At 32.7% G+C, this 12,815-nt stretch overlaps 2 protein-coding genes across 13 annotated transcripts in view; one reads left to right on the top strand and one right to left on the bottom strand.

Annotated features, from left to right (window-relative positions):
- LOC132705793 (phenoloxidase-activating factor 1-like) overlaps positions 1-12,815 on the top strand; it is a 120,354-nt gene that overhangs the window by 22,621 nt on the left and 84,918 nt on the right. The window lies entirely within an intron of this gene.
- The window catches only part of LOC132705790 (LIM domain and actin-binding protein 1), an 80,549-nt gene that overhangs the window by 3,453 nt on the left and 64,281 nt on the right, over positions 1-12,815 (bottom strand). For 9 of the 11 annotated variants that reach the window (XM_060676655.1, XM_060676656.1, XM_060676658.1 and 6 more), the window contains 6 exons: positions 12,573-12,774; positions 12,400-12,512; positions 10,422-10,601; positions 10,124-10,286; positions 7,874-8,159; positions 6,536-6,617 (listed from right to left, as the gene is read on the bottom strand). In XM_060676655.1, the coding sequence (XP_060532638.1) occupies positions 6,536-6,617; positions 7,874-8,159; positions 10,124-10,286; positions 10,422-10,601; positions 12,400-12,512; positions 12,573-12,774 (1,026 nt within the window). Of the gene's footprint in view, positions 1-478; positions 2,181-6,535; positions 6,618-7,873; positions 8,160-10,123; positions 10,287-10,421; positions 10,602-12,399; positions 12,513-12,572; positions 12,775-12,815 lie in introns of those variants that run through there. The other 2 variants (XM_060676664.1, XM_060676659.1) reach the window with 2 other exon arrangements.

Raw genomic sequence — 12,815 nt, 5'->3', positions numbered from 1 at the left:
AAGCAATGAAAGAAGCTAACATAAATAATGTATACACAAATAAAAGGCGTGAAACAGGGCTCCTGTGGTTCTATACCACTGTTTAAATTTTATTCCAGCAGCGGATAAGAAAATGCAGTCCCATGGGGATAAATATAGAGGACACCCACCTATATACAAACCTCTTCGCAGACGATCAGGTTGTAATGGCAGAAGACCAAGAGGACATAACCTTACATGATGAACATTGAGCAGACAAAGTACATGACTATAGGAGGCACTGGACAAGACATTGAAGTTTTCCTTTTAAACTGGACTCAAAAATCGCCGCTTAATTATTGACCTGTTGACAATAGTAGATTTATTTATTTAAATCTTGAACATTGTATGTATTTGTTGTTGTTTTGGTAGAATCCACTTCGTTACACCTTGTTTTGTGTTTGCCTTGCATTACCGATTCGCAGTATAAGGATGGGGCGTAAGAAAATAGACACGGACATCAGTTAAAACGCATTTATTTCGTTAAGTTGCCCGAATAGAAAAAAAATTGGCACAGTAATCAATATAGTACACTTAAAAATATTTTAAAAAAATTGTGTGTATGGACGTCCGATATAAATTGATACCTACACCGTTCTCGCCTTCAACATGAAAAACGACTTTCAACTCAACACAAGGTAAAAATTTTAAATAAGAGAGTATTGCTACCTGCCGGTCTACAGTGCGTTGCATTTTTGTTGGTTTTACGGGCGTATCTCCTTTATTAATAAATTTAATGGAAGGTGATACAAACGGAAATATAGGAAGAAATAAGAACAACTCCAAAACGACAAATCCAATTTTGTATTCGGTGCAAGTGTGTAGTAGTTTAAATATAAAATTTCGCTACTTATATTGAAATAAAAACGCTAAAAGGTTGCTAAGCTTGTAAACTTGTAGAAAATGTGGCCTGGATAGGTTTTTTTTACCTAGGATCCAGCGGCGTAGTCAGTTTTCTTTTTCTTTTTTTCTTTCTTTTTAATGGCTGTACGTATTTTAATAATTTTGTTATGCTTGTAAAAAATATGTAACGAATAAGTGATATTTCAATTTACTTTAATTTAAAAGAAATATATCATAACTTTACGGCTCATGACGCACATTTTAATTTCTATTTCATTTTCCTGCTGATATAAAAATGTTTGGTATTTTTCATTAGAGAATTAAGGCGTTTTTTTTTTTTAATTTAAAATAGTTTTTATCTATTACTATTCTTGAAAAGCTAATAACAAGCCTAATAATATTATTAAGACATACATAAAGTTACACTAAAAAAAAAGAAGACACAAGTTAAGTGTGTATATCAAAATCTACTTTTTACAATAGCCTGACAACTCCGCAAAATAGTGTTAAAACATTAAATAAAAGAAGTGATAAAAGCTTATTCCTTATTTAAAAACTTGGGCCTGTGTAATCCGAAGAAAGGGGTATCGTAAAAATAACCTTTTGGCTGGTCGGAATTTGGTCATTAGTTCCTCGTATATTTTGCAAACTATTTTCCGATTTACTAAATGTTTAATATTTTTGCAAACAAAAACCCATAAAACTATTGCAATTATAATAATTGCTAACAAAAAATTAAAAAAAAAGCACCAAAAAATGTGTTTCAGGTCAAATTCTCAGAACTTGTGTTTTTGAAAAATTTAAAAATCCATACAGACCAGCTTACGATAAGTTTACTAGTTAAAAAAAAGGTAAATTTTCCAAAATGGATTATCTGTTTGTGCCACCTCGGAAAAAGATACACCGTAAAACCCTTAAAAAATGGGACACACCGTACTTTGTCCGTCTTGTGACTTGTGCGTTGACATAAATCGATACAAACATTAGACGCTATTAAACTATGTAACGTTCTCATTTATAAAACAACAAGCTATATCGCAGTAGTTAAACGCTAACATTAAAACAACAAAATTTAATAAAACGGGGAAAAGATCGCCTAAAATTTTCGTTAAAAGTTCTCTCACTATTCCGAATATTGCACTAGCTTTGGTACCACACGAAAGTATCCTTCCACGCGAGGGCCTTTAAAAAATCGACGTAGAAAAAAAAGACCGATAGAAAAGATGGGGTATTTTACACTGACTTGGTTGTTCCGACGACGACCGAAAGGGAGGTGATTTTCTTTAATGGGGGAAGGGAGCTGGGGGCTTGTTCTTTTACTGAAAATTACAACAAAACGCCCAAATCAGTCGGGACTACAGCTTTTATAATACGAGCAAAAATATAGTGCATTGACGTTTTAAGTATTTTTTCTGCTTCTGTTTTGCCTGAGATGGACCGTATTAACTTGAAATTTTTATTTGAAAAGTAAACGGACCGTCTTAAATTTGATTAAGCATTGACGATGCGGGGTATTTTCGAAAAAGTAGAGTAGCAGATAGTAGTAATGTAAGATCATTACATATTAGGGAGGCATATGACTGTGATCCTTCCAATAGGTATTTATCTACCTGATAATCGAGGTTTGCCCCGTGAGGCCGTTTTCACTGGATAGTTCAAAGGTAAAGGTTAAGTACCTGTACTCCATTTATCTGACAGGTAAGTTTGAAAATAATCATTTTTGTCTTATGTGCCTGTCGATTAACAACACTCTTCTTCTGTATTGTTGTGTCTTTTACATAGTTCTTCGATTTGTAGACAACACAGGCTTTTATAAGACTATAGATTATATTCGCGGTGGATAAAGCTACAACTTAAGAATACAGATAAATATTTATTAGAGTCTTACAATTACACATTTTTTGAAGGTTCCTGTTTTTTTTTTTTAATGTGGAGACCGTGGAATAAAGCAGATGTTCCCCTGTTAGAAGAAGACATTGAAAACAACGCAGAATTTAAAGAAGTGGAGATGGTAGTCGAACCTAATGACAATTTAGAAGGCGAACTACCCCAGCAAATAAAAAAAAACGGTTTTAGAAAGAACAGATCAACAACAGATGCCATCTTTATAATTCGCCAGTTAGTGGAAAAGTCAACAAAAGCGTTTACTTAAAGAAAAAATGTATCTCCTAAAATAATAAGAATCATCGAAGAACTCAATTACAACTGCTCCACTAAAACAAAATCTGAGTGAAAAGTATCTGAAGAAATAAAGGTAAACACAGGAATAAAACAGCTCAAGTCGGTTTCTATTTAACCTGATTATGGATAAAATGATTGAAAAAGTAAAAAGACTAACAGGATACAAAATGGGAAACACAAATATCACGGACGATGCGGTACTGATATCTAATAGCGAAGACAACCTACAAAGAATGTTACACATATTTAATAAAACCGCAAAAGAATACAATATATAAATGTCAACAGCGAAAACTGAATGTCTAACAGTATCTAAGTAACCAATAAGATGTAAGCTAGAGATAGAAGAGACAATCATAAAGCAACTAATGTCATCAAGATACTTAGGAGTAGATGTAACAAGCCACCGAGATATTTACCAAGAGGCGATATACCAAATTAAGGAATATAGTATGAAGAAATAAAGATCTAGGAATAGAAACGAAAACAAGAATCTATAAAACATGTATAAGACCAATACTTACGTATGCCATAGAAACCAGAGCCGATACAAAAAACAAATGAAAACATTAAGGATGCATAATGGGAAAGGCTAGACGAGACCATGTAAGAAACGAAGATATCCGGCAACAATGTAATATTCAAGATATAATAAAATGGGGACGAGAGAGAAGGAGAAATTGGAATCAACACGTAACGAGAATGGAAGAGCACAGATTAGCAAAGATCACAAAAGATGGAAAACCCGAGGGAAAAACATCAAGAGGAAGACCACAAAAAAGATGGCAAGATCGCTGGTCATCAGAATCACAAATAAGATTAAATATTACCCAGTAAACACAAGTCATTGGACTTAAGAATAAGAAGAAGAAGAAGAAGAAGAGGAGGATCCATTTGGGATGCTAAACAAATTGTTTTTAATGGTTACTATTTTATAAGAAATTCAGAAGGGGAAGATTTAGCAGCAATAAAAACAAGTGACATGACCAAAGATTCAAGTGGATTACCATGAAAATATGATCGCGGAAATTTTTGAGGACTGGTTTGAGAATAAACTGTTGCCAACACTATCACCAAATACTGTTGTTGTGTTGGATGTCTCGTATCATTCAGCCGAAACTAAAAAAATTCCAATTTATTACGAAAATGATCTATATTTTGAAGAGAGCTACACGAGAAAACAACTTCAACAAATCGATTCCATGGCATAACAAAACGGACATGAACCCTTGAGATTAGTAACCAAAATTCAGTCCTAGTAGCATAAACGTAATTCGGCAAGAGGGTAACTAAAATATCAGTACAAATCTGGTCTAACTGTGAAAAACGGGTAATAAAAGATGACAAATTGATCATTGAACTAGCTCACTACAGAAGCGATAATGTCGATTTTTTAAGTGACATATTTTATTATTATTATGTTTAATATTTTCTATATTAATAATGATACTTTGTAGAAATTTAATGAAATTGGACGTAATAAATTCTTACTTTGTACTAATTTTTTTATGTACCTGTTTCAAGATTGAAAACACTTATGTCCAGCTTGTTAGTATAGGTAGATAAATTCCTAGGACGGTCCTGCAATGGTTACGGGTAAAGGACTGCGATTTTGTATTTTGTAGGCAAAGTTAATCACGGGGTCGGTTGTAAAAGCACTATATTTCTGGTCGAAGTATACATGTAAATTCGCGTAAAAAAATTGTTTATAACCGGACCATAGAGCTGACGGAGTTACGAAAACTTTAATATGGTACAACTTTTTCAATTATCACTTTATCACAACGATTTTTTCGCTTTCTGACGAAATTTTGGTTTCCCTAATGTTTGTATACCGGGGCATATAAAAATTACATTTTTAGCCTGTGTAACGTGCTTTACGACGGGTTTGTTTTTTTAAACGATCGCGCTTAAAAAATCGTCTCTTTGTCACGATAAGAGTTACGTTGCAGCGGAACAAAGCAACAGTTTGAGTGTAACCAGGTCTGTCCAGAAAACATTTTTTCCCAATAGTGTTATATATGGTTAAGGCAACCTATTTCATGTTGCTTGTTTCGCCTATGATATCAGTAGGGCGGCGGAACGTATAAGAAACACAAGTATTTCTAAAAGCACCTTCACGCGTTTCAATTTTATAAGGAAAAAGGACTCAGTTAATAAATGCAAAAACTCTTTTTTTCTAAGCCAATAGTAAATTAACGAACTGTATATAAATTTTTTTATAATCGCAAATAATATTTTGCAAATGCATAAGTTTTGCATTTTAGATTATACGTTTTGCATAGGAAATTGTACCAATGATGTGAACCTATGAATAAAAAACTTATTTCGAATTTTTATATATTTTTTTTTATTTATTTTTTTATATTTTTTCAAATAGGGCCCTGTGATGTGCGTAAAAATTATAGGATTTCTGAAGACCGGGTTTAATTATAAAGAAATAGTTTTGGTTAGTTAGTGGCTTTATTTAAAATAAGATTAATTTTCATAATTTTTCATATAATACAAATATATTCTATTCTATTCAAATACGTATATGTATTGGGGTTTTGATATTTTCCGCTCTTTTAGGCTGAATTTGGATTCGTAAAATGCCTGTTTCTAAAAGTGAGAAAATTATTATCTTCAATGTGTTCTAAGCTTTTCGCCCCAACAACTCAACAATCGAAGTTGCAAAAATAGGTTAGCACTACTCTGGCCTTTACTTTCACTGCTCATTTTTTTGCAGTAAATATAAATATACGGGTTCATACACCAAGTTTTCAAGTCCATTTTCACACCGAATTCACGTAGCGTGACCTACGTGTTATTTTTTATTGGCAAATGAATAAAAAACAAAAATGTTATTTTCAAATAAACAGGTAAGTAGTAGAAAATTGTCAAAATTACATTTCTGACAGTAAAGAAAGTCAATATACAGCGCATCAAAATAAAATCCAGAGTATTAAAATTTTAATTAATCATAATGAAATTATGGGTTAATTTTGATAATGATTCAAGGTCATTTGGTTGTCTTCGTTTACACTTTTTAGTATTCTTCTTCGGTATTATATGATTTTTTTTGTATGCACAATTTTCTGCTTTTGCTTCTATTATTTGTGACTTATTTGGAGGTTACGATTAAACGAGATAAAGGAAAACAGATCTATTTAAAATAAGTTTTCTCGGAATCTGGAGATTTTAGGTCATAACTAAAAAAAAAAGGTTGGTCCTTAAGTTATCTTACAGGAATTTACATGTAAAAATGACGTAATTTAATTTAAATGCAGCGCGTAAAAAAAAAACAGTCCGCTCGCATGCTTTCGAGCAAAATCACGAAACACGTAAGGTCATGCAGAAACCCCAAAATTAGTGCCAAAAATAAATAGATGCAAGACAAACACAAAACGGTGTTACGCTTAAATGCACTCCACACTAAAAAAAAAACTAAATAAATAAAAATACAAATAAACGAAAAATAAAAATAAAACGGTAAAAAAACAAACGAACTCACCACAAAACGGCCTGGTTTGACCCGCGGCGCTCTGCTTTTGTCGGTACTCGATTGTTGGATCGATTCGAATCGGGCTCTTAACCTATAACAATTATATACTTAAAAAAAAATATTTTCGAGTTTGTGAAATGGCCGCCAGGGGGAGCAATTGATATCTTGAATTTTAAAACTCGGTTTCGCCAAAAATGTTGAAAAAATATAGAATAATCCTTCTGTGCAAAACCAAAAAGTGTGCAAATCGAAGATTCCTTCGAATATAGAATAGTCCAGCGAACTTTCTCATACCATCCGAATATCTTATTATGCATATTTATGGAATATTCAGTAGATGTATTTTACTGTGTTATATGTCAAAAAAACTATAAAATGATGCATATTCAAAATCACGATGCAAAAGTCTATGGATGCAAAGATACATTTTTTTAATATATGCATTAGTGGTTTTATAAAGCTAAAAAATATTTTTATTAAAAAACAATAAAATGCAGAAGTCACCAGATACAACGATGGATTTTCTTGACATATTGAATACATGATAAACCGAAAAAAAAAAGCTAATTTAATTAAGCGATATTTTATCTGTTACAGATTGGCTGTGAATATTCCTCCAATATTCACAGGAATATTTCTTATGAAACTTATTCACGATAATTTTATTTAATTAAGCGATAATTTACCTGTATTACACATTCGCTATGAATATTCCTCTAATATTCACTGGAATATTTCAGTAAATTTGTGTAGTATTCTCTGGATGTACTTATTGTCAATAAGTAGTATATAAAATTGGAACAATATAGAATATTCCTTCGATGGAAAACCAAAAGTTTCCTTAGAATATAGAATATTCACGCGCACATCTCAAAATATATGAATATCTTAATATGCATATTTATCATCATCACTCATTAGATAAATTTTGCTGTTTGCGCTCTTTTAAATTTATATGTCAAAAATAATAATAAAATAAAGCTTATTCACGATAATTTTATTAGATTATTTGAATACCTGTATTACTGATTCGCTATGAATCTAATATTCTTAGAAATATTTCAGTTTATTTGCGTAATATTTTCTGGATGTGCTTATTGCCAATAGTTACTAAATATTAGAAAAATATAGAACATTCGTTACGAATATTCCATGCGAGACCAAAAAGTGTGTAATTCGAAGATTCTTGGAATATATATTTACGTCAACAAAAACAACAGAATATTTGAATACCTTAATATGCGTATTTATGGAATATTCCCCATTTTTGATTACAAATAAAAAACCTTTGTATCGCCCAATAAAGATTTTTAAAACCTTTATAAATGCGATCAGGTGCACACTTACACCCGCGTAGATTCGATTTGCGATTGTTCCTCGCCGTACTCCTCCACAACGTTCACCATATTTTGTTGTTCCTTCTTTATTTCGTTGGCCTCCCACTTCTCGAATTTGGCGCGCAGCTGTCTAGCTCTGGCCGCTTTTTGAGCCTCGATCACGTCTTCCGGTAATCTACAGTGGTCCACCTCCTCTTCCTCCTCCTCTTCGTACTCTGAGCCGGACTCTTCCTCGCTGTTCGATTCCGGTTTGGCAGGTTCCGGGGGCGGAGTGAATCGCTTCAGGGGTTTGGGGCCTAATAATCGTAAAATAATTTTGAAGTGTATATCTACGCCGCTAGAGGGTGTTATACAGGGCGATTTTTGGGCCCATTTTAAAAAATATATATTTTTTAAAGGTTTGTATTAAGAGGCATTGTGTACAACAATTTTTTAAAAACCTCTTCTCTGCATTATTATTTTTTACTTAACATCTATTTATAGAATATTCAGTAGATGTATTTCTATGTATTAAAGTAACAATGTTGTGGTGTTACGCGGAAGACACAATCCTGCTCCCACCTGCTCTATTTTATAAAAATAATTTTTAAAGAACTTACTGGGTGGGCAAAAAAACGGAGAAAAATGTTTTCCGTTATAAGTTTTGGCCTATTAATATATAAATTTGTTTTCTTTTTTTTTATGGAGCGATAGTGTAACTTAAGTTTGATTCTTGTAAGATATTGTTATTATTTTTGGCATAACTTTTGTTTAAATGAACGCTCTCATTGCAATGGTTTAACTTTTTTAGAGCTATGACTAACGCTTAAATAAATACCTTTTTTTTTGTTAAATTGTTACTTTTGGCACCCTGTATTAATTTTTATTTATTTAAGTATAATTATTTCAAAATTTTTCTACATTTTGATGATTACATGATTTCATTAAAAACTGTTTGTAAATAATTTTTTGTGAACACCCTGTACAATAATTATATTATATTAAAGTTTGATATTCGTAAAAAATTTTCTTTTTATTTACGTGTTCACCTGCGATATTTGTTCTTAATAAACTTCATATTGCAGCGATGTCTTCGCCAAAGTTCTGCATAACACAAGTTGCAAACTGTTGAGAAAGAAACAGAGTAGAAACTATTTCTAAATGGTATTTGCTGTCACAGGGTTCTAATGGATTTTGAGATATCCTTCCTGCAAGAATAGGAAGAAAATGCTTGGCATCGCTGTTATTAGCTTTTGCTCCCAAAACTCCAGCTTTTTTAATAAAGGCTTTTATATCAGAAATCATTGCCGTTAGTTCTTTGTCTCTCCACTGAAGCTGCAAATTAAGTTCGTTTAATTTCTCTGTAATGTCCACGAGAAAACCAAAATCTCTAAGCCAGATTGAATTTTATAATTCCGGACTCGGTTGATCGTGTTGTTTAAAAAATTGAACTATGCCAGATAGCACATCATTAAAACGTCTTCAACACTCGTCCTTCACTTAACCATCGCACTTGATCAGACACTCAGTGTCCTCAGCCAAGGTTTTGAATAATCTTGTTTGTAACGCTTGAGCTCTAATCTTGTTCACAATTTTTACCACCAGTTGTTTAGTTTCAGGAAATTTCCACATAATGCTTGTTGATGGATAATGCAGCGGAAAACTTTCATCTTTACGACATAACGCCACCAGACCCTTATCACAACCCACCATAGCTGGAGCGGCATCGGTTGTCAAGCCTACCATTTTCGATATTGGAATTTTCTCGGAAGAAATATAAGTTGGCAAATAACGAATCAGCAGCTCCTAAAAACGCCTTTTTTATCATTTCCCCTTTCTTTTTTCGTGCAATTATCTTATTTTTGTCGACTGTTCTTAAAACTTTACTTTCTGGCGGCATAATGTAGTGGAAATGATTTTTCAAAATTAAAATGTAGTTTTATGATGTCTCTCAATATTTCCTTTTTTAGCAACAGAACCGAAGTATTACATAACAAACACACATTTTTACCTTTAACTAATAAATATCGTTCTTCCCATTCCCAACGAAACTTGTATGTCTTTACCTTCTTACTACTGCTTGCCATATTATTTTTTGTTGTTTTCTACTAACCCAACCGCTGGACGTTGGTTACGTGTTCAGTTAAAAAACTAAGCACAATGTCGCTGCGTCGTGCATATTTATTTTTACACTAATTTAAGGCGGATAAAATGAGGGGCCGCGACAAATCGTAAACGAAAAAAAAAGGTTTTTTTTGAAAGTGCAAAATGGCGGTCTTACCGGTTGATTCCGGTTCCCTTTGCAAGTTCTCCTCCATTTGCCTGAACTTGTTGAGCATTTTCGATGCGGTGTGCGTTTCCTTGGCTATGACCGAATCGTCCACGATTTCCTCGGACCTGATCACCTCGGGATCCCGATATATCTCTCTCTCCGGCGTCTCCGTCTAAAAACGAAGCGCAGCTACGTCACGTTTGATTTCGAATGGACGTCACGGCAAAACACCGATACACGAAGTAAATGCAACAACAAAAATGTTAGAGAAAAGCGCAATTCTGCAGACGCGTTAGTCAGGGCCAACCTTGACTTGTGACGGATCTCTGGGCGGGGTCATTCTGAACTGCTTCCTTTGTTTCTCGGGCTCCTTGTAGGTCTCGAAAAACTTGAATCTCTCTTGGATATCGGCCGTTTTAACCTCGATGTCCTCGACGTATTCTGTGGACTTGACGGTGTCCTCGTTGGACCTTTTGGCTAGATAAGCCTGCGCGGAAACACCGAGGTCATTTTTTAAAAGCATTAAACCTCAGGACAATCTATGATATTTGAAGTTACCTTAAGTAAGGCCCCAAACACGCACGTTATATAAACGACAACAAAAACATTTGAACTGTTTACCCTCAATTAGCCGAGCAATGAACCAAAGATTTTTGAGGTCTCGAAATGGCCACCAGAGGGCGCGTGTTGAACTTAAAAACTGTTAAATGTTCGGACATTTTTGTTTAACGGATCTTAATAAACTTCGAGTCCCGGGCACCAGATGGCGCTTTCCGACAATGAAAAAAAAGACCTTAAATTGAATGCGATAACCGCACTAAACCTAAAATATTGGCCGACTGATCCTAGCAATCGTGACAAATAGAAGTAAAACAAGAACCTAAAACATGAATTAGTCAATCGAAATCATGCCATCAAATATGGCCGTCCAGGGCAAACGATCGCAGTGAGGTGAGTTTTGAAATGTTTATTTAAGATGAAGAATCGTGAATGAAAGAAAATATCACAAAGGCATTGGTGAAAAACCGGTTTTGTTTACCCTACGAAATGTTTTTTTTTTGCAGATATCACATGAAACTAGGATTAGTCCTCGATTTATATCAATTTATTTTAAACATAGTAGTTTAGACTTTTCAATCAGGTTGTCCCCCACTATATATATATATATATATATATATATATATATATATATATATATATATATATATATATATATATATATATATATATATATATATATATATATATATATATATATATATATATATATATATATATATATATATATATATATATATATATATATATATATATATATATATATATATATATATATATATATATATATATATATATATATATATATATATATATATATATTCTCACGTATTGATTCACGGATGGAAAAATATGATGACACTATATTCCGGGATATCATCCGTTCGCTCGTTGAACTCCGACTGGAATCCTGCATCCGACTGGAATCCTGCAAATCCTGCATCCGACTGGAATCCTGCAGACGTTTCGCCAAAATCTCACTTGGCATCTTCAATGCTCGCGCTCCGAAAACATTGAAGCATTGAAGATGCCAAGTGAGATTTTGGCGAAACGTCTGCAGGATTCCAGTCGGATGCAGGATTTGCAGGATTCCAGTCGGAGTTCAACGAGCGAACGGATGATATCCCGGAATATAGTGTCATCATATATATATATATATATATATATATATATATATATATATATATATATATATATATATATATATATATATATATATATGATGACACTATATATATATATATATATATATATATATATATATATATATATATATATATATATATATATATATATATATATATATATATATATATATATATATATATATATGATGACACTATATATATATATATATATATATATATATATATATATATATATATATATATATATATATATATATAATTATTATAAGTACTTATGATGGAAAATTGATTTCCCAAACGATTTCTTAAAATTTTGATTTTAACATTTTTTTTATAGTAAAAATTTTAAGCACTGTTAATTAAAAAATGGATTAAAAATCAACCGTAAGAGATAAATTTATGAAATTTTCAGCATCCATGGTCAAATGTCTATACTTTAAGAATATATTAACGACTTAAAATTATTTGTTTATTTTCTTATTACTAACTAATTTATGTACCAGTACCTTTGTAGAATAAGAAAGTTTTTACGTTCCAAGTCTCGAAAAACGGACTATATTCTATTGGAATATAATTTACCTCTCTAGCTTTCTTCACTTCTAATTTCGGCGGGGATGTCGGCGATATTTGAGGAGGTTTGGAAGCGCTGGCGTCCAGTTCCAGAAACAAAGATCTCGATTTCTTACTCATATCTGCAACATAAAATACGGACCTTAGAAGATACGATACTTGCCAGTCTCGCGAACCTTTACCGCTTTCGTACACCTCTTCGTCTTCATTATTCCTTTCCCTGTTGGTTTTGTCGTTCGCCACTTCTCCCTTCTCGAAACGTTCCTTAATGGACTTCGTATCACAGATTTCGATTTTTTCGGCTAGATTTTTACGCAAGTTGGTGCTCGATTCGCTCTCCATCACCGCCTGTTGGTAAGCTTCTTTCATTTTCTCCTGCTTGCCCTATGGAAACAGAAAAAAAAAATGAATACAAAAATTCCGCC

Source organism: Cylas formicarius, unplaced genomic scaffold (genome assembly GCF_029955315.1).
Source record: "Cylas formicarius isolate icCylForm1 unplaced genomic scaffold, icCylForm1.1 PGA_scaffold_8__14_contigs__length_24414737, whole genome shotgun sequence".
NCBI lineage: Eukaryota > Metazoa > Arthropoda > Insecta > Coleoptera > Brentidae > Cylas > Cylas formicarius.
The sequence above is the reverse complement of the archived record's forward strand: the minus strand, read 5'-3'. Positions and strand labels throughout refer to the sequence as shown.